A 19,537-nucleotide genomic window follows, 5' to 3' on the forward strand; every position below is an offset into this window, starting at 1 on the left:
ATAGCCCACATTCAAAACCTTTTAATTTATTTAGTCCTTCCATCCTTCCTTCCTTCCTCATTCCCCCAGCTTACCTGTGCAATGGCATGTTCCACAAGCACCTGCAGGACCTGTTCATCCCGCTGGTGGTGCGCTACATAGACCTTATGGAATCCTCCATCGCACAGTCCATCCACCGCGGATTCGAGCAGGAAACCTGGCAGTCCGTCAAGTAAGCCCCCCCCCCCCCCCCCCCAATGTAGTCATTAGTTGCATTCAGCTGTGCTATTTAAAGCTCATTGCTCTAAGTCTCAGAGATGTGCTTTTACATCACGAACGGTAGCAAGCCTAGAATATTTCTGTCCGCATTTTTATTTGAGCTACATGTCTACAGATGAGTGTGTGTAGTGTAGGCTAGATAACATCCACCGACAAGGCACAAAACCAGATGGCGTCTGGAGCATCAACACTCACCGGAATCTCTCTGTTGTCTTTTGTCTCTGTCGCATCTTTTTTTTGTCGTTGTTTGGTTTGGTTTGCCGTTCATTTCTTTTCAGGACAATAACCAACAACCTACCGAGCGTGCCTCTGCCCAAAGTCAATCTCCCACAGATGCCGAGCTTCTCAGCACCCTCCTGGATGGGCCCGCTGTGTGACAGCACGTGTGTATGGGCTGCGGCAAGATCTAGTGGGGCGTTGTGGCATGGACTGTGCTGTGGTTGTCTCTGTCATTGTCAAACTTATCCCCTTCAAGAACACTATTTCACATTCTATTACTTCCCTTTGCCAATGGTGTGCCATTACCTATTGAACTAGCTTAATGCATTTTGTAGAAGTGTGAAACTTGGAGAAAAGATCAGCTCGAAAATCAGCCCTCACATTTAAATTTCAAAGTTAATAGTAAAACTAGTATGTCTACTACTGAGGCTTTTAACTGCAATTCAGACGGCCCAGATATTCCTGGGATTGGTTGCCCCATTTGATGACCTCAAACTGATACCTTCTTTGAGACCGAGATAAAAGCATGGTTGTTTTTGTTGTCTTGTGAGGGTTGTTGTGTTATGTGGTGCATGGTTCCGCAGCATGGCACATTTTGTGGCACAGCAGCTTCTCTTTTGTGAAATGTATGTTGTGGCTCCTCGATCAGGAACGGCTGTGGCATGTGTAGTTTTTTTGTGCACACATCCAACATATTTTGGGTATTTTTATTGTATATTGGATAGTATCAGAGACACCTGTTTTGACACCTGTTTATAACTGTGATGTTACGGTATGCTGGTCAATTCTCAGCTCAACTAAGCACTGAGTTGTGAAGTGTGTCATGCCTAATGAATGTTGAATAAGAAATGGTATTCTTATTTATTTCAGCTTGCAAGGAATTAATTTACCTGATATTTTGTAAGTAGGCGTAGCCGTTTTATAGATTTCAGTGAATATGTTTTTTCGAAACCTCAATGCTTGTCTTTGGGACTGTTATGAAACAGTTTTCAGCGCTTGTCAAGTGACCATTTTCTCCTCAAACCTTTGTCATAATTGAGCAGGCATGATCCCCCACAAGCAAGATTATTAAGGGCTTTCACACGTATGAAATTCGGTATCCTGGTTCGGTTTCCTGGTGCGTTTGTGAGAATTCTACAGAATACGTTTTGCTTTCACAAGACCTGAAAATAAAAATGTCAGGGTCCGATTAGCAAATTCTACATGATGTTAGCGAGCTAGCTTGTTTACAACGGGCAAAAAAGTTCCACGCGACTCGCAATACAAGGTGCCTTCTGAGGGCCCAGTAGAAACAGTGGAGACTCAACAAGGTGCCTTCTGAGGGCCCAGTAGAAACAGTGGAGACTCAACAAGGTGCCTTCTGAGGGCCAAGAAGAATCAGTGGAGACTCAAACCACCCACCCACCTACCCTTGCCTCGCTCAAGAAAAATAAAACTGGCACTTCGTTAGCGAGCACAGATGGGCGTGGGGGATCGTTCCATTCCCCTGGGAGAGGGGACGCTCGGAGAAGAGAGCTCCTAATTAGTCATGAGGGGGGAAATGAGCGAGCATTTAATTGCAACACGGATTTCGCCCAAACAATTTATTCCCACTTGTGAAGGTAAGTCTTTTAAAGGCGAAGTGAGAAAAGTGAGGGAGTGAGTGTGCTTCACCACCCCCCACCCTCTCTCTCTCCCTTGCTCGCTCTGGTTTGCTGTACACTTGGATGCTGGTTACAGCCACCGGTTACCATGTGTGGCAGTGTAGACACCGGGGAGAAGGTGGCGATGGAGATCCCATCTGTCTGTGTGCTCAGTCTCCTTAGTAACAGTCAGTCTGACAGCAGGGCGTGTTCAGTCACTGTAGAACATGTTCAGGAACTTTTGGGTGTCTTAAGAACATGTCAAATGTAACTCTGACATGTTAAACTGTGGACCATGTAAATTGTCGAACGTGTTTAGTTACTGAGCAATAATACAAGAAAACATCAGCACCTCACTTAAAACGCTCGAACACAACACCCCAGACTTTGTAACTCAGTCTTCATTTGTTCATGTTTAACTGACAGAACTTCCTTGAATCTTGGCAAAGTTAACCTTTGGCCTCTTCCCTCCCCAACCCCTAGTAACGGCTCAGCGACCTCAGAGGACCTCTTCTGGAAGTTGGACGCCCTCCAGATGTTTGTCCTGGACCTGCACTGGCCTGAGCCAGAGTTTGCCAAACACCTGGAGCAGAGGCTGAAGCTCATGGCCAGCGACATGATGGAGGCTTGCGTCAAAAGGTCAGAGGGCAGGATGAGGTCACCACCTGGGATGGGTTGGGGGTTAAGCGTTTACCCACCTCATTTTTTACCACAGCATTCCTGGTTTATAACAGAGATATTACTGAGGATAATGAGGAGGAGGTTAGTGATATGGTTTTGAACAGTGTTTTCCATAGCCCCCTAGGAATTAACCATTTTCATAACACCTTTCAATTGCCTTTTTATACCCAAAGAACGAAAGCCGCCTTCGACTCCAAGATGCAGAAGGCCAGCAAGTCAACGGACTTCCGGGTGTCGCTGTCGGTGTGCACCATGTTCAACATGCTAATGGACGCCAAGAAGCAGTGCGCCAAACTCTGTGTGCTGGACTCCGGTCAAGAGGTACGACCGCGCTCAACCTCTATTGTCTGTTCTTTGATCACACATTTCCAGCAATGCATGCAAAACCATCACAAACTTGACTAACGTCAATCTAGATTGTTTTGTTATTTAACTAATGAGTGTAGCGAACAATGGATATACTGTAGTTCAAAGAATGGACAGAGCCTCATTCATTTTTTTAAACTTACACTTGCAACCCTACATGCCATCATCAGTTATAAGCAATGATCTCTCTAAGCTGCGCGCGGGCGCACAGTATCCCCGGCCCTGCCGCGCAGCTCCCCCGGGCCTGCCGCCCAGCTCCCCCGGGCCTGCCGCCCAGCTCCCCCGGGCCTGCCGCGCAGCTCCCCCGGCCCTGCCGCGCAGCTCCCCCGGCCCTGCCGCGCAGCTCCCCCGGGCCTGCCGCCCAGCTCCCCCGGGCCTGCCGCCCAGCAACATTTCCCTTTATTGTGGCAATTGTGATCGAATCAACGCAATATTAGACACTTTCAATGCAACATACTGAAACAAAAATAACTATGCAAGACTTTGTATGCAAAACTAACTATGCAAGAGATTTTGTTGTAGGCAGAATGCATCGGAGTAGGATTCTATTGCATTGACACACATGACTCAACCCGTACTCTACACAGACTGGTTCAGCATAACCAATCAGTAGGCCTATATGCAAATAGGCCATTGCCATATATGGATCTGTGCCATTTACTTTGAACTGGACTGTGTTTACAGCATGAGCGGTCGTGAGTAGATGCGCTTGTTGTGAGATCAAAGCGAGAGGTGCATGTAGCCACGTGTGCATATTTTGTTCATATCCTTTGCTAGTTAGTGAGTTATTAGCCCAGTTATAGTTAATTTGTAGTCAGCAATAGGGAGTGTACATTTCTAGACATCTTTGAAAAGCAAGTCAGGTAAAGAGCTTTTTTTTTGTCTTAAAGGGGCAGTTGTATTTTGAGACAGGCTTGAATAAGCTAAGTGAATAAGCTAAGTAGCCAATAGGCAGAGGGTAGCATAATTTGTCTGATACTCTGTAATAATGGTATGGGAATAATAATGCATTTTATTGTGTAAAGTGGTTTCTTGCGTCAAACAACACCACAACATGTTCAGTCACCTCCGTGTCTGAAGGACAAGTGGATAAACAGGTTAATGTCAAGCCCTGCAGGTTTTTTTCAAAGTCTAATGGTATGTAGTCCTACATTGAACACCACACATTGGCTGCTACTGTAGGCTGAATGATAGAACAGCTATTTCCATGTTAAAATGTTATGGGATGCATTTTCTCCATAGTTTTTTTTGTTAGGCCACTCTGGTACACCTACATAATGATCAAATAGCCACAGTAGCCTACTTGACCACTGTTAAAATTGTAACTTAAAGCGGGTACAGCCTCAGTGTTCACTGGAAGTTGCACAGAATTTTCACAATGTTCAAATTTGCGCTCAGCAGTCCTAAAATTTTCTCAGTGCCGAAAAAGATTTGAGAGAACATTGTTTATAAGTACACTATACCAACACAACAGTACCAAGTATTGTTCCATACCTTGCCTGGGTTTCCCTCAAGAGCTCAATAACTAATGTTTCCTTTGGTTTGTGACGGATTCAGTAATCTTCATATCACCTTGACTGCCTTGCAGCCAAAACATTCATTGCAAAGGGCACATTTATATCACGTCCAGATCAGTGGTAACTTGCAGTGGCTGCTCTAAATCGATGTGGCTGAATGAGCTCTCGATCTCTCCATTACAGCATTTCATCCTGCTAAAGGCTAACCCTCCGCTACCCGCTGACTATTTACACAGTGTCTCTACAGAGAGCTAAGCTCACTGTCCCCTTAACCTTCAGCTGCACTCTCCTCAAGTCCTTGAGGATGTTGATTCATAGCCGAACACATGCACTCAGGTTTGTACACTCGGTGTACACTACAGATTCCAATTTGGATTCCAATTCCATGGTCACTATTGCCCTAATTGAATGAATGCATTAATTATGGATGTGATTATGATGTGGCAAGGTGTTGTTTCAGCTGCGCTAAATACTGTCCAAGGTCATTATCTATACAGTGTCTGAACCATTGATGATTTACAGGTGTGGGATCTTAATTTGACCAGTTCCATTCCAGGTGTAAAATAATCCTGCAGCAGGAGGTTTTGATTATTTTCACAAAAAATTGATCATTTCTAACAGGAAATTAGTTTTGATAGGCTACAGTAGGCAATAGTTTAGGTGTACATACACTACATGGCAAAAAGTATGTGGACACCCCTTCAAATTAGTGGATTTGGCTTTTTTAGCCACACTCTTTGCTGACAGGTGTATAAAATGGAGCACACAGCCATGCAATATTCACAGATAAACATTGGCAGTAGAATGGCCCCTACTGAAGAGCTCATTGACTTTCAACATGGTACCGTCATAGGATGCCACCTTTCCAACAAGTCAGTTCGTGAAATTTCCTGCCCTGCTAGAGCTGCCCTGGTTAACTGTAAGTGCTGTTATTGTGAAGTGGAAACGTCTAGGAGCAACAACGGCTCAGCCGCGAAGTGGTAGGCCGCACAAGCTCACAGAACGGGACTGTCGGACTACCGCGTTCCAAACTGCCTCTGGAAGCAACGTCGGCACAATAACTGTTCGCCGGGAGATTAATTAAATTGGTTTCCATGGCTGAGCAGCCGCACACAAGCCCAAGATCCCTATGCACAATGCCAAGTATTGGTTGAAGTGGTGTAAAGCTCGCCGCCATTGGACTCTAGAACAGTGGAAACGCGTTCTCTGGAGTGGTGAATCACGCTTCAACATCTAGCAGTCCGATGGACAAATCTGGGTTTGGTGGATGCCAGGAGAACGCTACCTGCCCCAATGCATAGTGCCAAGTATAAAGTTTGGTGGTGGAGGAGGAATAATGGTATTGGGCTGTTTTTCATTGTTCCGTCTAGGCCCCTTATCCAGTGAAGGGAAATCTTAACGCTACAGCATACATTTACATTCTAGATGATTCTGTGCTTCCAACTTTGTGTCAACAGTTTGGGGAAGGCTCTTGCCTTTTTCAGCATGACAATGCCCCCGTGCACAAAGCGAGGTCCATACAGAAATGGTTTGTCGAGATCAGTGTGGAAGAACTAGACTGACCAACACAGTACCCTGACCTCAACCCCATCTAACACCTTTTGGATGAATTGGAACGCCGACTGCTAGCCAGGCCTAATCGCCCAACATCAGTGCCCGACCTCACTATTGCTCTTGTGGCTAAATGGAAGCAAGTCCCCGCAGCAATGTTCCAAAATCTAGTGGATGAAGGTCACCAAGAACACAGTGGCCTCCATCAATCTTAAATGGAAGAAGTTTGGAACCACAAAGACTCTTCCTAGAGCTGGCCGCCCGGCCAAACTGAGCAATCGGGGGAGAAGGGCCTTAGTCAGGGAGATAACCAAGAACCTGATGGTCACTCTGACAGAGCTCCAGAGTTCCTCTGTGGAGATGGGAGAACCTTCCAGAAGGACAACCATCTCTGCAGCACTCCACCAATCAGGCCTTTATGGTCGAGTGGCCAGACGGAAGCCAATCCTCAGTAAAAAGCACATGACAGCCCACTTGGATTTTGCAAGAGGCACCTAAAGGACTCTCAGACCATGAGAAACAAGATTCTTTGGTCTGATGAAAGCTAGATTGAACTCTTTGGCCTGAATGCCAAGCATCACATCTGGAGAAAACCTGGCACCATCCCTACAGTGAAGCATGGTGGTGGCAGCATCATGCTCTGGGGATGTTTTTCAGCGTTAGGGACTGGGGGACTAGTCAGGGTCGAGGGGAATAATGAACGGTGCAAAGTACAGAGAGATCCTTGATGAAAACCTGCTCCAGAGCGCTCAGGTCCTCAGACTGGGGTGACGGTTCACCTTCCAACAGGACAACGACCCTAAGCACACAGCCAAGACAGCGCCGGAGTGGCTTCGGGACAAGTCTCTGAATGTCCTTGAGTGGCCCAGCCAGTGCCCGGACTTGAACCCGATCTAACATCTCTGGAGTGACCTGAAAATAGCTGTGCAGCGACGCACCCCATCCAACCTGACAGAGCTTGAGAGGATCTGCAGAGAAGAATGGGAGAAACCCCCCAAATACAGGTGTGCCAAGCTTGTAGCGTCATACCCAAGAAGACTCGAGGCTGTAATTGCTGCCGAAGGTGCTTCAACAAAGTACTGAGTAAAGGGTCTGAATACTTATGTAAATGTGATATTTCCATTTTTTTTTATACATTTGCTAACATTTCTAAAAGGCTGTTTTTGCTTTATCAGTATTGTGTGTAGATTGCTGAGGGAAAAACAACAATGTAATCAATTTTAAGAATAAGGCTGTAACGTAACAAAATGTGGAAAAAGTGAAGGGGTCTGAATACACTGTACATCTGTATCGTTGTTTCAAGTCCGGTGTGCTGGAGCTGCTGTTACATTTGAGTCATTTGAGGGACGATCATTACATTTACATTTACATTTTAGTCATTTAGCAGACGCTCTTATCCAGAGCGACTTACAGTTAGTGAATACATATTTTTTTATACTGGCCCCCCGTGGGAATCGAACCCACAACCCTGGCGTTGCAAACGCCATGCTCTATCAACTGAGCTACATCCCGGCCGGCCATTCCCTCCCCTACCCTGGACGACGCTGGGCCAATTGTGCGCCGCCCATGAGTCTCCCGGTCGCGGCCGGCTGCGACAGAGCCTGGATTCGAACCAGGATCTCTAGTGACACAGTTAGCACTGCGATGCAGTGCCTTAGACCACTGCGCCACTCACGAGCAAAGTAATTTGTATAATTTTACTTCGCATGTGAGAACCATTAGCACAGGCAAGTCTGATTGGGCTTAGCAGTACCACAGCCTCCGCATGGCTTTATGTCTGTGGTTGCACCTTTACAATGCAGAAAACCGCTGGTCTCTAGAGCTTTACGCTTAAAAGTAAGACCTATTTTACCCAGGGGAGAATGACTGCCCCCTCTCATTGAAGCCACGGAAGCTCAAGGCCGACAGCGTTACTGCAGGCATTGTTAGCAGAAAACAGGATCCCCCATTATAGTGAATGGAAAAATGGCAATCTTCGTGGTGAATCTTCGTGGTGAATCTAAAAACATTTTTGGAAGACAATTATGGTATCAATAATTGCTTCTAATACGGCAGATGTATGTCCTTGAACCGATCATTTTTAAATTGCACACAGAAGAACTTACAGTTGAAGTCGGAAGTTTACATACACCTTAGCCAAATACATTTAAACTCAGTTTTTCACAATTCCTGACATTTAATCATAGTAAAACGTCCCTGTCTTAGGTCAGTTAGGATCACCACTTTATTTTAAGAATGTGAAATGTCAGAATAATAGTAGAGATTAATTTTTTGCTTTTATTTATTTCATCATTCCCTGTGGGTCAGAAGTTTACATAGACTCAATTAGTATTTGGTAGCATTGCCTTTAAATTGTTTAACTTGGGTCAAATGTTTCGGGTAGCCTTCCACAAGCTTCCCACAATAAGTTGGGTGAATTCTGGCTCATTCCTCCTGACAAAGCTGGTGTAACTGAGCCAGGTTTGTAGGCCTCCTTGCTCGCACAAGTTTTTTCAGTTCTGCCCACAAATGTTCTATAGGATTGAGGTCAGGGCTTTGTGATGGCCACTCCAATACCTTGACTTTGTTGTCCTTAAGCCATTTTGCTACAACTTCGGAAGTGTATTTGGGGTCATTGTCCATTTGGAAGACCCATTTGCGACCAAGCTTTAACTTCCTGACTGATGTCTTGAGATGTTGCTTCAATATATCCACATCATTTTCCTTCCTCATGATGCCATCTATTTTGTGAAGTGCACCAGTCCCTCCTGCAGCAAAGCACCCCCACAGCATGATGCTGCCACCCCCGTGCTTCACGGTTGGGATGGTGTTCTTCGGCTTGCAAGCTATCCCCTTTTTCCTCAAAACAAAACGATGGTCATTATGGCCAAACAGTTCTGTTTTTGTTTCATCAGACCAGAGGACATTTCTCCAAAAAGTAAGATCTTTGTCCCCATGTGCAGTTGCAAACCGTAGTCTGGCTTTTTTATGGCGGTTTTGGAGCAGTGGCTTCTTCCTTGCTGAGCGGCCTTTCAGGTTATGTCGATATAGGACTCGTTTTACTGTGGATATAGATAATTTTGTACCTGTTTCCTCCCGCATCTTCACAAGGTCCTTTGCTGTTGTTCTGGGATTGATTTGCACTTTTTGCACCAAAGTACGTTCATCTCTAGGAGACAGAACGCGTCTCCTTCCTGAGCGATTTGACGGCTGCGTGGTCCCATGGTGTTTATACTTGCGTACTATTGTTTGTACATTTACATTTATATCATTTAGCAGATGCTCTTATCCAGAACGACTTACAAATTGGTACAGATGAACGTGGTACCTTCAGGCGTTTGGAAATTTCTCCCAAGGATGAACCAGACTTGTGGAGGTCTACAATTTTTTTTTTCTGAGGTCTTGGTTGATTTCTTTTGATTTTCCCATGATGTCAAGCAAAGTGGCACTGAGTTTGAAGGTAGGCCTTGAAATACATCCACAGGTACACCTCCAATTGACTCAAATGATGTCAATTAGCTTATCAGAAGCTTCTAAAGCCATGACATCTTTTTCTGGATTTTTCCAAGCTGTTAAAGGCACAGTCAACTTAGTGTATGTAAACTTCTGACCCACTGCAATTGTGATACAGTGAATTATAAGTGAAATAATCTGTCTGTAAACAATTGTTCTGTCAACTTTTGTCATGCACAAAGTAGATGTCCTAACCGACTTGCCAAAACTATGGTTTGTTAACAAGAAATTTGTGGAGTGGTTGAAAAATGAGTTTTAATGACTCCAACCTAAGTTTATGTAAACTTCCGACTTCAACTGTATAAGGATAATTTAGTTGCTAATGGCAGCCTGCAGTACCCCTGTCGGCCTTCAACTTGAATTACTCAATGAGAGGGGGCAGCATTGAGCTTGCCTGCAACGTCATTTCCTGGAGTAGCTCAAACTGCGCATGTCAATGCGCTATTGAGGTATCACATAGCCATCGATCACGTGACACCATTCATTCCTTTGTCCATTCATATACAGTCATTGATTTTACCAGAGCTACATTTCTTTTTAATAAACACTATTTAATCTATAAAAAATCTTTGTCACAGAAAATGGATGATTTCCAGTATGGATCAGATGAGATGGAAGTCATTACCACTAAATCAACTGTTAGTAAAAGAATAAGTGTGCAGCAGAATTTTTTTATCCAATCATCGTGTGCCACGGTTCAAAAAAGGTTGGGAACCACTGTGTTAGTGGACGTCTTCAGTGCAAATTGCATACTTATCACTCCTTTTTCCACTTTCTACAGAAATGTATGTTAATAGTTGATATTGACATGTATATAAATATCATACACTGTAGTTATACCTGACTCAGATTAAGTATTGGGCTAAAAATAACTTTCAATGGCGATTCTCCATTGAGCATTATTTTTAGTTCAGTAGTCTAATCCAGGTCCGGGAAACCAGCCCATGATATATATGCAGAGATATTAACAATTTCCTAGGGTGTTAAATAGTTTTTTTTGTGTCATACACAAATACTGTATGATCAAATAGTTTAAATGAAGTGATTGTGTGCATGCTATTTATTATAGTCATCTAATGCTATTGAATTTAAGGTGATGATTTTGCTTGTTTTTTTCTTTCACTCTTTCCTTTGTTTCATTTTCACACGTCCTGCACATCATTGTTTGAATCCAAGATTGACAAACAATGGGTAAGTGTTCTTCATCCCCTTGTAGAATCTTAAACCACCTTCAGCTTTCTTTGGTTTTTAAGAGCACATTCATATATGCAAACACGTTTAACTTCCTCTGGTCCTTGTAAATGCATAAAGTAATTTGTCTTGTGACTTGTCTCAAAGGGACCTCAATTTGAACTAAATCCAAACATTCTGTCGCACATTCACCAGAGAATGTCTTTGTGCATAGCGGTCTATGCCAGAGTGCTCGCTTCTGATCGACACAAAAGAGATCCTGGCATTTCAGATGTTTGCGCGTTGAATGGCGTCTGCCATTGCCAGCTCATCATACTTCCTATTCATACTGCTGAATGGAAAAGTTGTCTAAACTTTTAGGAGATCAGAAATTATTTTTTTCTCAAAGTACAGGCTGGCTGAGGTAGGAGACTTCAATAGAACGGAGGAATGTCCCCCTTTGTGATTTTCTACTTCATAGTTTGCTCTGCCCCAAAATCATTCTCCAGCGAGCGCTTAATCGAATATTTTCATCAAAAGCGTCTCTGCAAATTGGGACTGTCTTGCTGTATACCAACGTATCCCCAGGATCATTATGTCTAAAGAAATGATCAGTTAACTATGTTGTTGTTGTTGTTATTGTCATTGGAATGGGAAGCTTGCATTTGGAAATGCCAGTTGGGCCTTAGAAGAAAAAAACCTGGTGCTGAAGTGGCGCTTAGCAGTTTGCTACCAGATAAATGTTTTTTAAATAAATTATTGTTCTTTTGGGTGCAATGAACACATTTCAAAGACCTCGCGATTTAATATTCTCTAATGTGAAGAAGGACCTCACAATTTGGCCTCCTCTGTAAAATAAAAAGCAAACACAGCAGTGTTATTTGAGGTTAAAAAAGAAAAAAGTCCTTAAGATTCGCTTGAAATTCTGTTTATGAAAGAAGCTGGCATTTCGTGGGATGGAGAAAAATGTGAAAAGAAAATGGGGGCTGCCGATGGTGACCTCCATGCACCCTCAATTTGTCACCGATCTGCGGGCTTTGTTGATTGAAATTTTTAATTTGGGTGTTCTTTAGACGCGTCGTGAAAGGGTATTGTCGCCAAGAGATGAACTCCCTGGCTGCCATGCGAGCGTCGAAGGCAGCCATTCAACGCCGCAAATGGAGGCTCTCCCTCCCTATTCTCTCCCCCATCTCATCTCTCTCTCTCTTTCTCTCTCACTCCTTTCTGTCCCTCCCTCTTTTCGACGTGGGCTTTTTGGGAGGGTAAAAAAGACTCATGAATATAGGGGTTATGAGACATGAAATGGCGGATTAATTGAATCTAGTGTGAGCCTTTGGTCCCCGCAGCTGGACCGGTGCTTTAGAGGAGCAAGGCTGCTCTAATTGTGGGGAAGCACAAAAAGTATCCTTCGAATTCCTTTGCCTTCCAATGAGAGCGGGAATGCCATTCAGCCACATAATGGCCCTATTAGCTGCTTAACTCACCGGTGCTACATGGGAAGATTTTCTCTGCTGAATGTTTGGGGTAGGGAGGCAGGGTGTGTGCATGTGTGTTTGCGTGCATGCCAGGATGAAGGAATAATGTTAACTTATCTCCCTCCTCATAGATCTTTAAACTGTTTGTTTATCTCCCTACCCTCTCCTCAGCAACAGTACCATTCGAAAATCGATGTCCTGATCGATGATGCGTTTAAAGACATGATTTCCTCCATGGTCACAAAGGTATGCTACTGCACATCCTCCATAGACCCAATGACTACATCCTGCATAGGGTTGCAAAGCTACCAGTAATTTACCAAAGTAACTATGGCAATCTATCATAACTTTTGGTAATTTATAATTGATTAACAAAAACAATTTTTATATTGTATTCATTTATTATATCTGTGTCCATATTGTCCATGAGTTTCTAGTAGATAGACCATATGGTTCAAGAGAAAATAGCCTAATTAATGAAAAAGCATCTAATTAACAATGGCATTATTTTCAATGAACTCTGCAACTCTTCCAACAAAAAATGTTCACAACTGCCACCAGTTTGACGTCAAAACATTAACAACAAATACATATTGACATAGTAATATACATAAAAGTTTGAGAAAAAAATTAAAATATATAAAGGATATTTCATGCTGAAACCGTCATATTAAACACCAATGGTATTCACTAATTTGATGGTTTATATTTATTTGTCATACTATCTTTTATTTTAAAATCTTATTTAATTATTTCATATATTTTACATGTGATAAGGCCACACAGAGGGCCAGAGATTATTACAGACACCTGTGATAATCTGAAGTATATAAAAGGGCCACCAGATGTCTTGTGATAGTTTACATAAAATCCTTGAAAGATTCCAAAATAGATACCTGGTAGTTTACTGGTAAACGTCAAAAGTTTCCAGTAATATACCCTCACTTTGCAACCCTAATCCTGCATATAGATACTGTATATGTCAGCTCTTCTCCACCTCAAATCCAATGCCTATTTTATTAAGAAACACTTTCTTAGTCAAATAGAACTAAGGTGTGATGTAACCCAGTTATATCACACCTGCTAATTATTCTCATATTCTATGCAAAATATGATAGAATATGTTATAACCAAAGAAGACTGGAACGCATACAATAAAAAATGTGAAGACAAGAAAGTAATTCAGACAGTATACCCCACCTTCCTTTACAAATGGCAACTAACATGTCTGATTGTCTTCTTTCCCCTGGCAGTTTGCTGGAGTTTTAGACGGTGTTCTCTCCAAGCTCTCCAGATATGATGAAGGGACATTCTTTTCTTCTATCCTATCTTTCACGGTAAGCTTTTTTGTTCCACGCCGGAGAATGTGGACCCATTGCATTCAGTGCTAAGAAAAGCAAGATGTAATTTGTTGTAACCGTATCTGCTCAGTTGAACTTTTTTGTATCTTTCCTTTGCCTCAAAGGTGAAAGCGGCTGCCAAGTATGTGGATGTGCCTGTGAGTATTATTTCTCCTTCATTTCTAACGATGTCTTACTTGCTCATATGAATGTGTTTGTTTTCACACATATTTCCATCTAAAAGAAACAGCTTTCTGAAGAAAGCTGGCATTGAGCAAGATCATATTTGTTAGAGGTTTATCATCAGACGCTGATGTTAAACGTGGGTGAAATATTTTAACATTTCGCCTTGAAGCACCGTTGTGTGTCAGAGCGTTTGAGGTTGAGATGGCGTGCAGGACTAATTATTGGCACCGTTGGCTAATGAAAACGTTTTTGAGTGATTTGCCAAGGTGTCAGTCGTGGACGGTCACTACATGCCGCAGCAACACTATTGAGTGACAGCGCCAAGGCAGGAAGCAGGAGCTCTGAATCAGCCAACAGAAAGATGACAAATAAAGTGATGAGGAAGCCCTCTAATTACCCAAAGAGAAACGCAATAACACCATCCTGAATTACGGGGTGCCCAGGGGGATCTCAGACCCCCTAAATGAGACATGAGTCCCCCTAAATGCAACAAAGTCAAACTTTGGGGGGGAGACTCTAAATAATGCTAATTTAACTGTTCTCCTATTTGTTTAAAATGCCATTTGTACTGCTAGAGTGGTAAATATTTTTTCCGTGTGGCTGCACTTTTCATCCCGGGACAGTCCCGTATCTCAGCCCCTTTTCAGGTGTCCCAGCTTTTCTTTCTACAAAAAAGGTACATTTGTCAGCAAGACAAGTGTAGACCCAATGACAATCCCAGAATGGCATTACACTTTTTAGTGTTTTGGAACAGATGTCTCTTTCCATTCATCCAATGGCGCGAGTGCACAGTGAATTATTTTGGAGTGGACCAACATGCGCAGGTAGCCTACTTTTTGAAGTGATTTGTTTGACAACAAGATGAAAACATCATGACTAGTTGTGTTCATGCCAAATTAAAAGGTAATACTTTATTACAGTTAAATGACATTTCTTTACTATTAGGCACATAAAACACCCCCGAATGTCACGGTATAATTCGCGCTCTGGACAGGCACATTGTGCCGACTCTCCATTGGTCAGGGATTGCAAGGCTAAATCTCTGATTCACTAAATGTGAAAGAAGGGCGAGGGTGTCATTACTTGGTCAGTTTAGCCACTTCATTGTGACATACTCGTGTTCTTAAGCCATCGAAAGGTTTGCCCTGTTGGTCTAGTGGGAAGGATTCAGTCCACTCACCAGTAGGCAGAGCTCAATTTCTGGTTAGGGAGGCCTGTTTTGACCCACAAATCCTACTTTTAACCCAAAGCAAGAGGTGGTTTCACTTTATCATAACCAAGCACACTCTGACACCCTTTTCAGCATCCCTGAGTAGGACAGTAAAGCCAGCCAAGCCTTTGTCCTTCTCATCAAACCTCCCCCTCCCACCTGTCCTTGACTCAGCCAATCCCACGTATCCTATTGACACTGGTTCCCAGAGCTCTGAGCCTGCCAAATCTCCTCTCCTCCTCCTCCTCCTCCTCCTCCTCCTCCTCCTCCTCCTCCTCCTCCCTTCACCTGAAATTATAATGTAACCACCTTGCGCTTTTGTGTGGAGGGAACCGAAAGCTGCTAAGCCCCTCTTACAGGTGAGCTAAAGAGAAGGGGGAGTGGAGGAGGGTTGTGTCGCTGGGGCATTTAGCAGAAAACTATTTTGGGTCCTTGTCACGAAAGGTTAAGATCCCCCCCACACACGCACACACACACACACACACATATACACACCAAGCTGCACCTGGGGGAAACAGATCCAGGGCAGGAAACCAGACTGGCAGCAGTGTATAATTAGCAGCAACCTCGCTCTCTCTATCTCCACAGCTTTCAGGGCTTATCCCCCTCAGGTTAACCAGTCATTGCTGCCCCACACTACCAACCCACCACTACACCCCCACCACCACTAAACCACTACCACCACCACTAAACTACCACCACCTCCACCACCACCAACACCCCACCACATTTTTATATTTTAGTCATTTAGCAAACGCTCTTATCCAGAGCGACTTAAAGTTAGTGCATTCATCTTAAGATAGCTAGGTGAGACAACCACATATCACAGGCATAGAAAGTACATTTATTCTCAAAGTAGTCAACCACTCTGCAACTCAACCACCACCACCAACTCCACCACCACCTCCGGCAACTCCTTCACCACCACACACGCACCTTTTTCCATCTGCCTCCTTTTGACATAATTCGATGTAACAATAGATTGTTGACAGTCTGGAATAGCCTGTGTGTGTGCGGTTGTGTGTCTAGCATGTTTGGCTACAAGTCAAGTACAGAACTGAGGTTGATTCTTTGAAAGAGGGCAGAGCGTGACAGAGGGCAGCCGGTGTGTATTCTGTGCGAGGCCCCAATCTGGAGTGTAGTAGTGTTGGAACCTGGTCCATGCCTCCATCTCTTTCTCTATCTCTTTCTTCGTGCCTCCATCTCTTTCTCCATGCCTCCAACTCTTTCTCCATGCCTCCATCTCTTTCTCCATGCCTCCAACTCTTTCTCCATGCCTCCATCTCTTTCTCCATGCCTCCATCTCTTTCTCCATGCCTCCAACTCTTTCTCCATGCCTCCATCTCTTTCTCTATCTCTTTCTCCATGCCTCCATCTCTTTCTCTATCTCTTTCTCCATGCCTCCATCTCTTTCTCTATCTCTTTCTCCATGCCTCCATCTCTTTCTCTATCTCTTTCGCATGCCTCCCTGTCACACTGCTTTGTCACCTTGTCATTGAAGAAGAGAGAGAGAGGAAGAGGGTGGGGGGAAGAGAGTAACGGAGAGGGCTCTGCCTTGGGGGTTGTGAGGTAGTGTGGTGGGGGGGGGGGGGATTGATGCCCTTGTGACAACAGGGACAGTGATATATTGCCAATGATCCTGACATACACACACACACCACCCCACACACACACACCACCCCACACTCGTCCAGTCCATACTGTCACTCACTGCAGCTCAGGAAGTGATGGATTCAACGTCTCCACCCACTGGATTACAGTTTCCTGACAGCCCTGTCAATCATCATCAGGCCCAAACCCCCCTGACCCTATCCCCAGCTCAACCCCCTCACCCTAACATCCCTGTAGCAGGGTCCCCCTTACTGTACCCCCATGACACTGAGGTGCAGGTCATCAAAGGTCCATATTAATTATTGGGAACTGCATGTAACCTTCGATTGAATACATTCATGTCACTTTGTATTATATATATTTTATATTAAATACATTTCGTTGTGAGTAACACATTTCTACACTTTGTATTGATGCCTTATTTTATGCATTTAGGAACAGCATGGATTTTAAAAGAAATATGTGTACTGCATGATCTATAAAGAAGCTCTACCCATCGTTTCAGGTTTATTTCTGTAGTATTTGTATTATAGAGGTAATGTGTTGAGGGAAATATGAGAGTCAATCAGAGTTTATTTTGAACACATTTTAGGATGGCTGTTATGCTGCTAGGCAACTAACACTGAGCCCTTCAGTCAAGCACAATGAGTTCAGTTACGTGGCAATGAGTGAACAACATATTTCTTTGAAAGACACAGGATATCAGGATTTGATTTGATTTGATGCTTCCCTGGTTTGAAATTAGTTGTATTTGTGCAGAGTTTGATTTACGTTTTTATTGAACCGGTGATGTTTTGTCACATAATATGTGTTTCTTTACATTGGTTATGGCTTATCAGTGTAGGGCCATGAATTGAATTAGAATTACATCTTATGAAGTTCACACAAATCCTGACTGTGACCTAGACAGTGGGTGACAACTACACCAAGTTTGAAAGTCGTTATTTTTTGAGTAATTACACGACAGTGAGTCAGGGTCACAACCACTTCTTACTCATCAGGGTCATTCCCATCACGTCAGAGTCACCTCCGTTAAGGCAGCGTCACCTCCGTTACGTCAATGCAAACTAGGGAGCGGGGGCACCTGTTTACATGCTCCCAGCTCTAATGACTACCTCAACCTCAGGTAAGGAAGGCCACACACACAAAGGCCAATCACCCCAGTGGGTCAGTTACCCACCTTCCTCTTCAGAAAAAATAAAAAAAATAAAAAAAATTGTAAAGTGGTTATCCCACTGGCTATAAGGTGAATGCACCTATTTGTAAGTCGCTCTGGATAAGAGCGTCTGCTAAATGACGTAAATGTAAATGTAAATGTTGTCGTAATGACAGTTTGTAATCACAGTCCTCTCTTCCGTCTCTGTGGAAAAACATCAGGAGAAGGGGTTTTCCGTGCTCAGGTTTTTTTTTATCAGCACATAGCTGTTTCCTTGTTTTCCACAGGGGAGTTGGTGTGCCGTGTTCAGAACCGTAGCAGGACATCAGGCCCCAGGGGCCTTCTAAGGCCCCGAGAAATGGGTGTGAAAGATGTCAAAGCAATTACAATAGCATTGCAGTGTAATCTCCCACTGACACAGAGAGTGTGAATGGAAGAGGGCTAACCCTCTTTTCTGCCTCTGGCCTCTCTCCTCTGGCGAAACGATTGCTTTGACATTCACTAAATGTTTAGCTGGTAACAGCTCCACCGCTTGTTATTCTGACAGCGAGTGTGCAGAGTGTTTTTTTTAAATATATTTTTTTACATGTCTCGAAGAGAAGGGGATTTGTTAGCATGCAACAGTTAAAATTCAGTGTCCATGTTTTCCAACGAAAATAAAACTTTTAAGGCAATGAATATGGACCTTCTCTGACGAGGTGTTAAGGACTAAAAATAGTGTATTTCTCAACTCAACTTACCTATTACACTCCCCATGTTTAACCCCATCTATCTCCTATTACACTCCCCATGTTTAACCCCATCTATCTCCTATTACACTCCCCATGTTTAACCCCATCTATCTCCTATTACACTCCCCATGTTTAACCCCATCTATCTCCTATTACACTCCCCATGTTTAACCCCATCTATCTCCTATTACACTCCCCATGTTTAACCCCATCTATCTCCTATTACACTCCCCATGTTTAACCCCATCTATCTCCTATTACACTCCCCATGTTTAACCCCATCTATCTCCTATTACACTCCCCATGTTTAACCCCATCTATCTCCTATTACACTCCCCATGTTTAACCCATCTATCTCCTATTACACTCCCCATGTTTAACCCCATCTATCTCCTATTACACTCCCCATGTTTAACCCCATCTATCTCCTATTACACTCCCCATGTTTAACCCCATCTATCTCCTATTACACTCCCCATGTTTAACCCCATCTATCTCCTATTACACTCCCCATGTTTAACCCCATCTATCTCCTATTACACTCCCCATGTTTAACCCCATCTATCTCCTATTACACTCCCCATGTTTAACCCCATCTATCTCCTATTACACTCCCCATGTTTAACCCCATCTATCTCCTATTACACTCCCCATGTTTAACCCCATCTATCTCCTATTACACTCCCCATGTTTAACCCCATCTATCTCCTATTACACTCCCCATGTTTAACCCCATCTATCTCCTATTACACTCCCCATGTTTAACCCCATCTATCTCCTATTACACTCCCCATGTTTAACCCCATCTATCTCCTATTACACTCCCCATGTTTAACCCCATCTATCTCCTATTACACTCCCCATGTTTAACCCCATCTATCTCCTATTACACTCCCCATGTTTAACCCCATCTATCTCCTATTACACTCCCCATGTTTAACCCTTTCTATCT

At 43.6% G+C, this 19,537-nt stretch overlaps 1 protein-coding gene across 1 annotated transcript in view; it reads left to right on the forward strand.

Annotated features, from left to right (window-relative positions):
• The window catches only part of LOC311149019 (calcium-dependent secretion activator 2-like), a 208,379-nt gene that overhangs the window by 170,028 nt on the left and 18,814 nt on the right, over window positions 1–19,537 (forward strand). The window contains exons 19-25 of the mRNA XM_084186092.1: window positions 70–211; window positions 2,583–2,738; window positions 2,954–3,101; window positions 10,883–10,897; window positions 12,523–12,597; window positions 13,605–13,688; window positions 13,817–13,849. Of these exons, the coding sequence (XP_084042218.1) occupies window positions 70–211; window positions 2,583–2,738; window positions 2,954–3,101; window positions 10,883–10,897; window positions 12,523–12,597; window positions 13,605–13,688; window positions 13,817–13,849 (653 nt within the window). The remainder of the gene's footprint in view (window positions 1–69; window positions 212–2,582; window positions 2,739–2,953; window positions 3,102–10,882; window positions 10,898–12,522; window positions 12,598–13,604; window positions 13,689–13,816; window positions 13,850–19,537) is intronic.

Source organism: Coregonus lavaretus, assembly GCF_964263955.1.
Source record: "Coregonus lavaretus genome assembly, chromosome: 21".
NCBI classification, from domain to species: Eukaryota; Metazoa; Chordata; class Actinopteri; order Salmoniformes; family Salmonidae; genus Coregonus; species Coregonus lavaretus.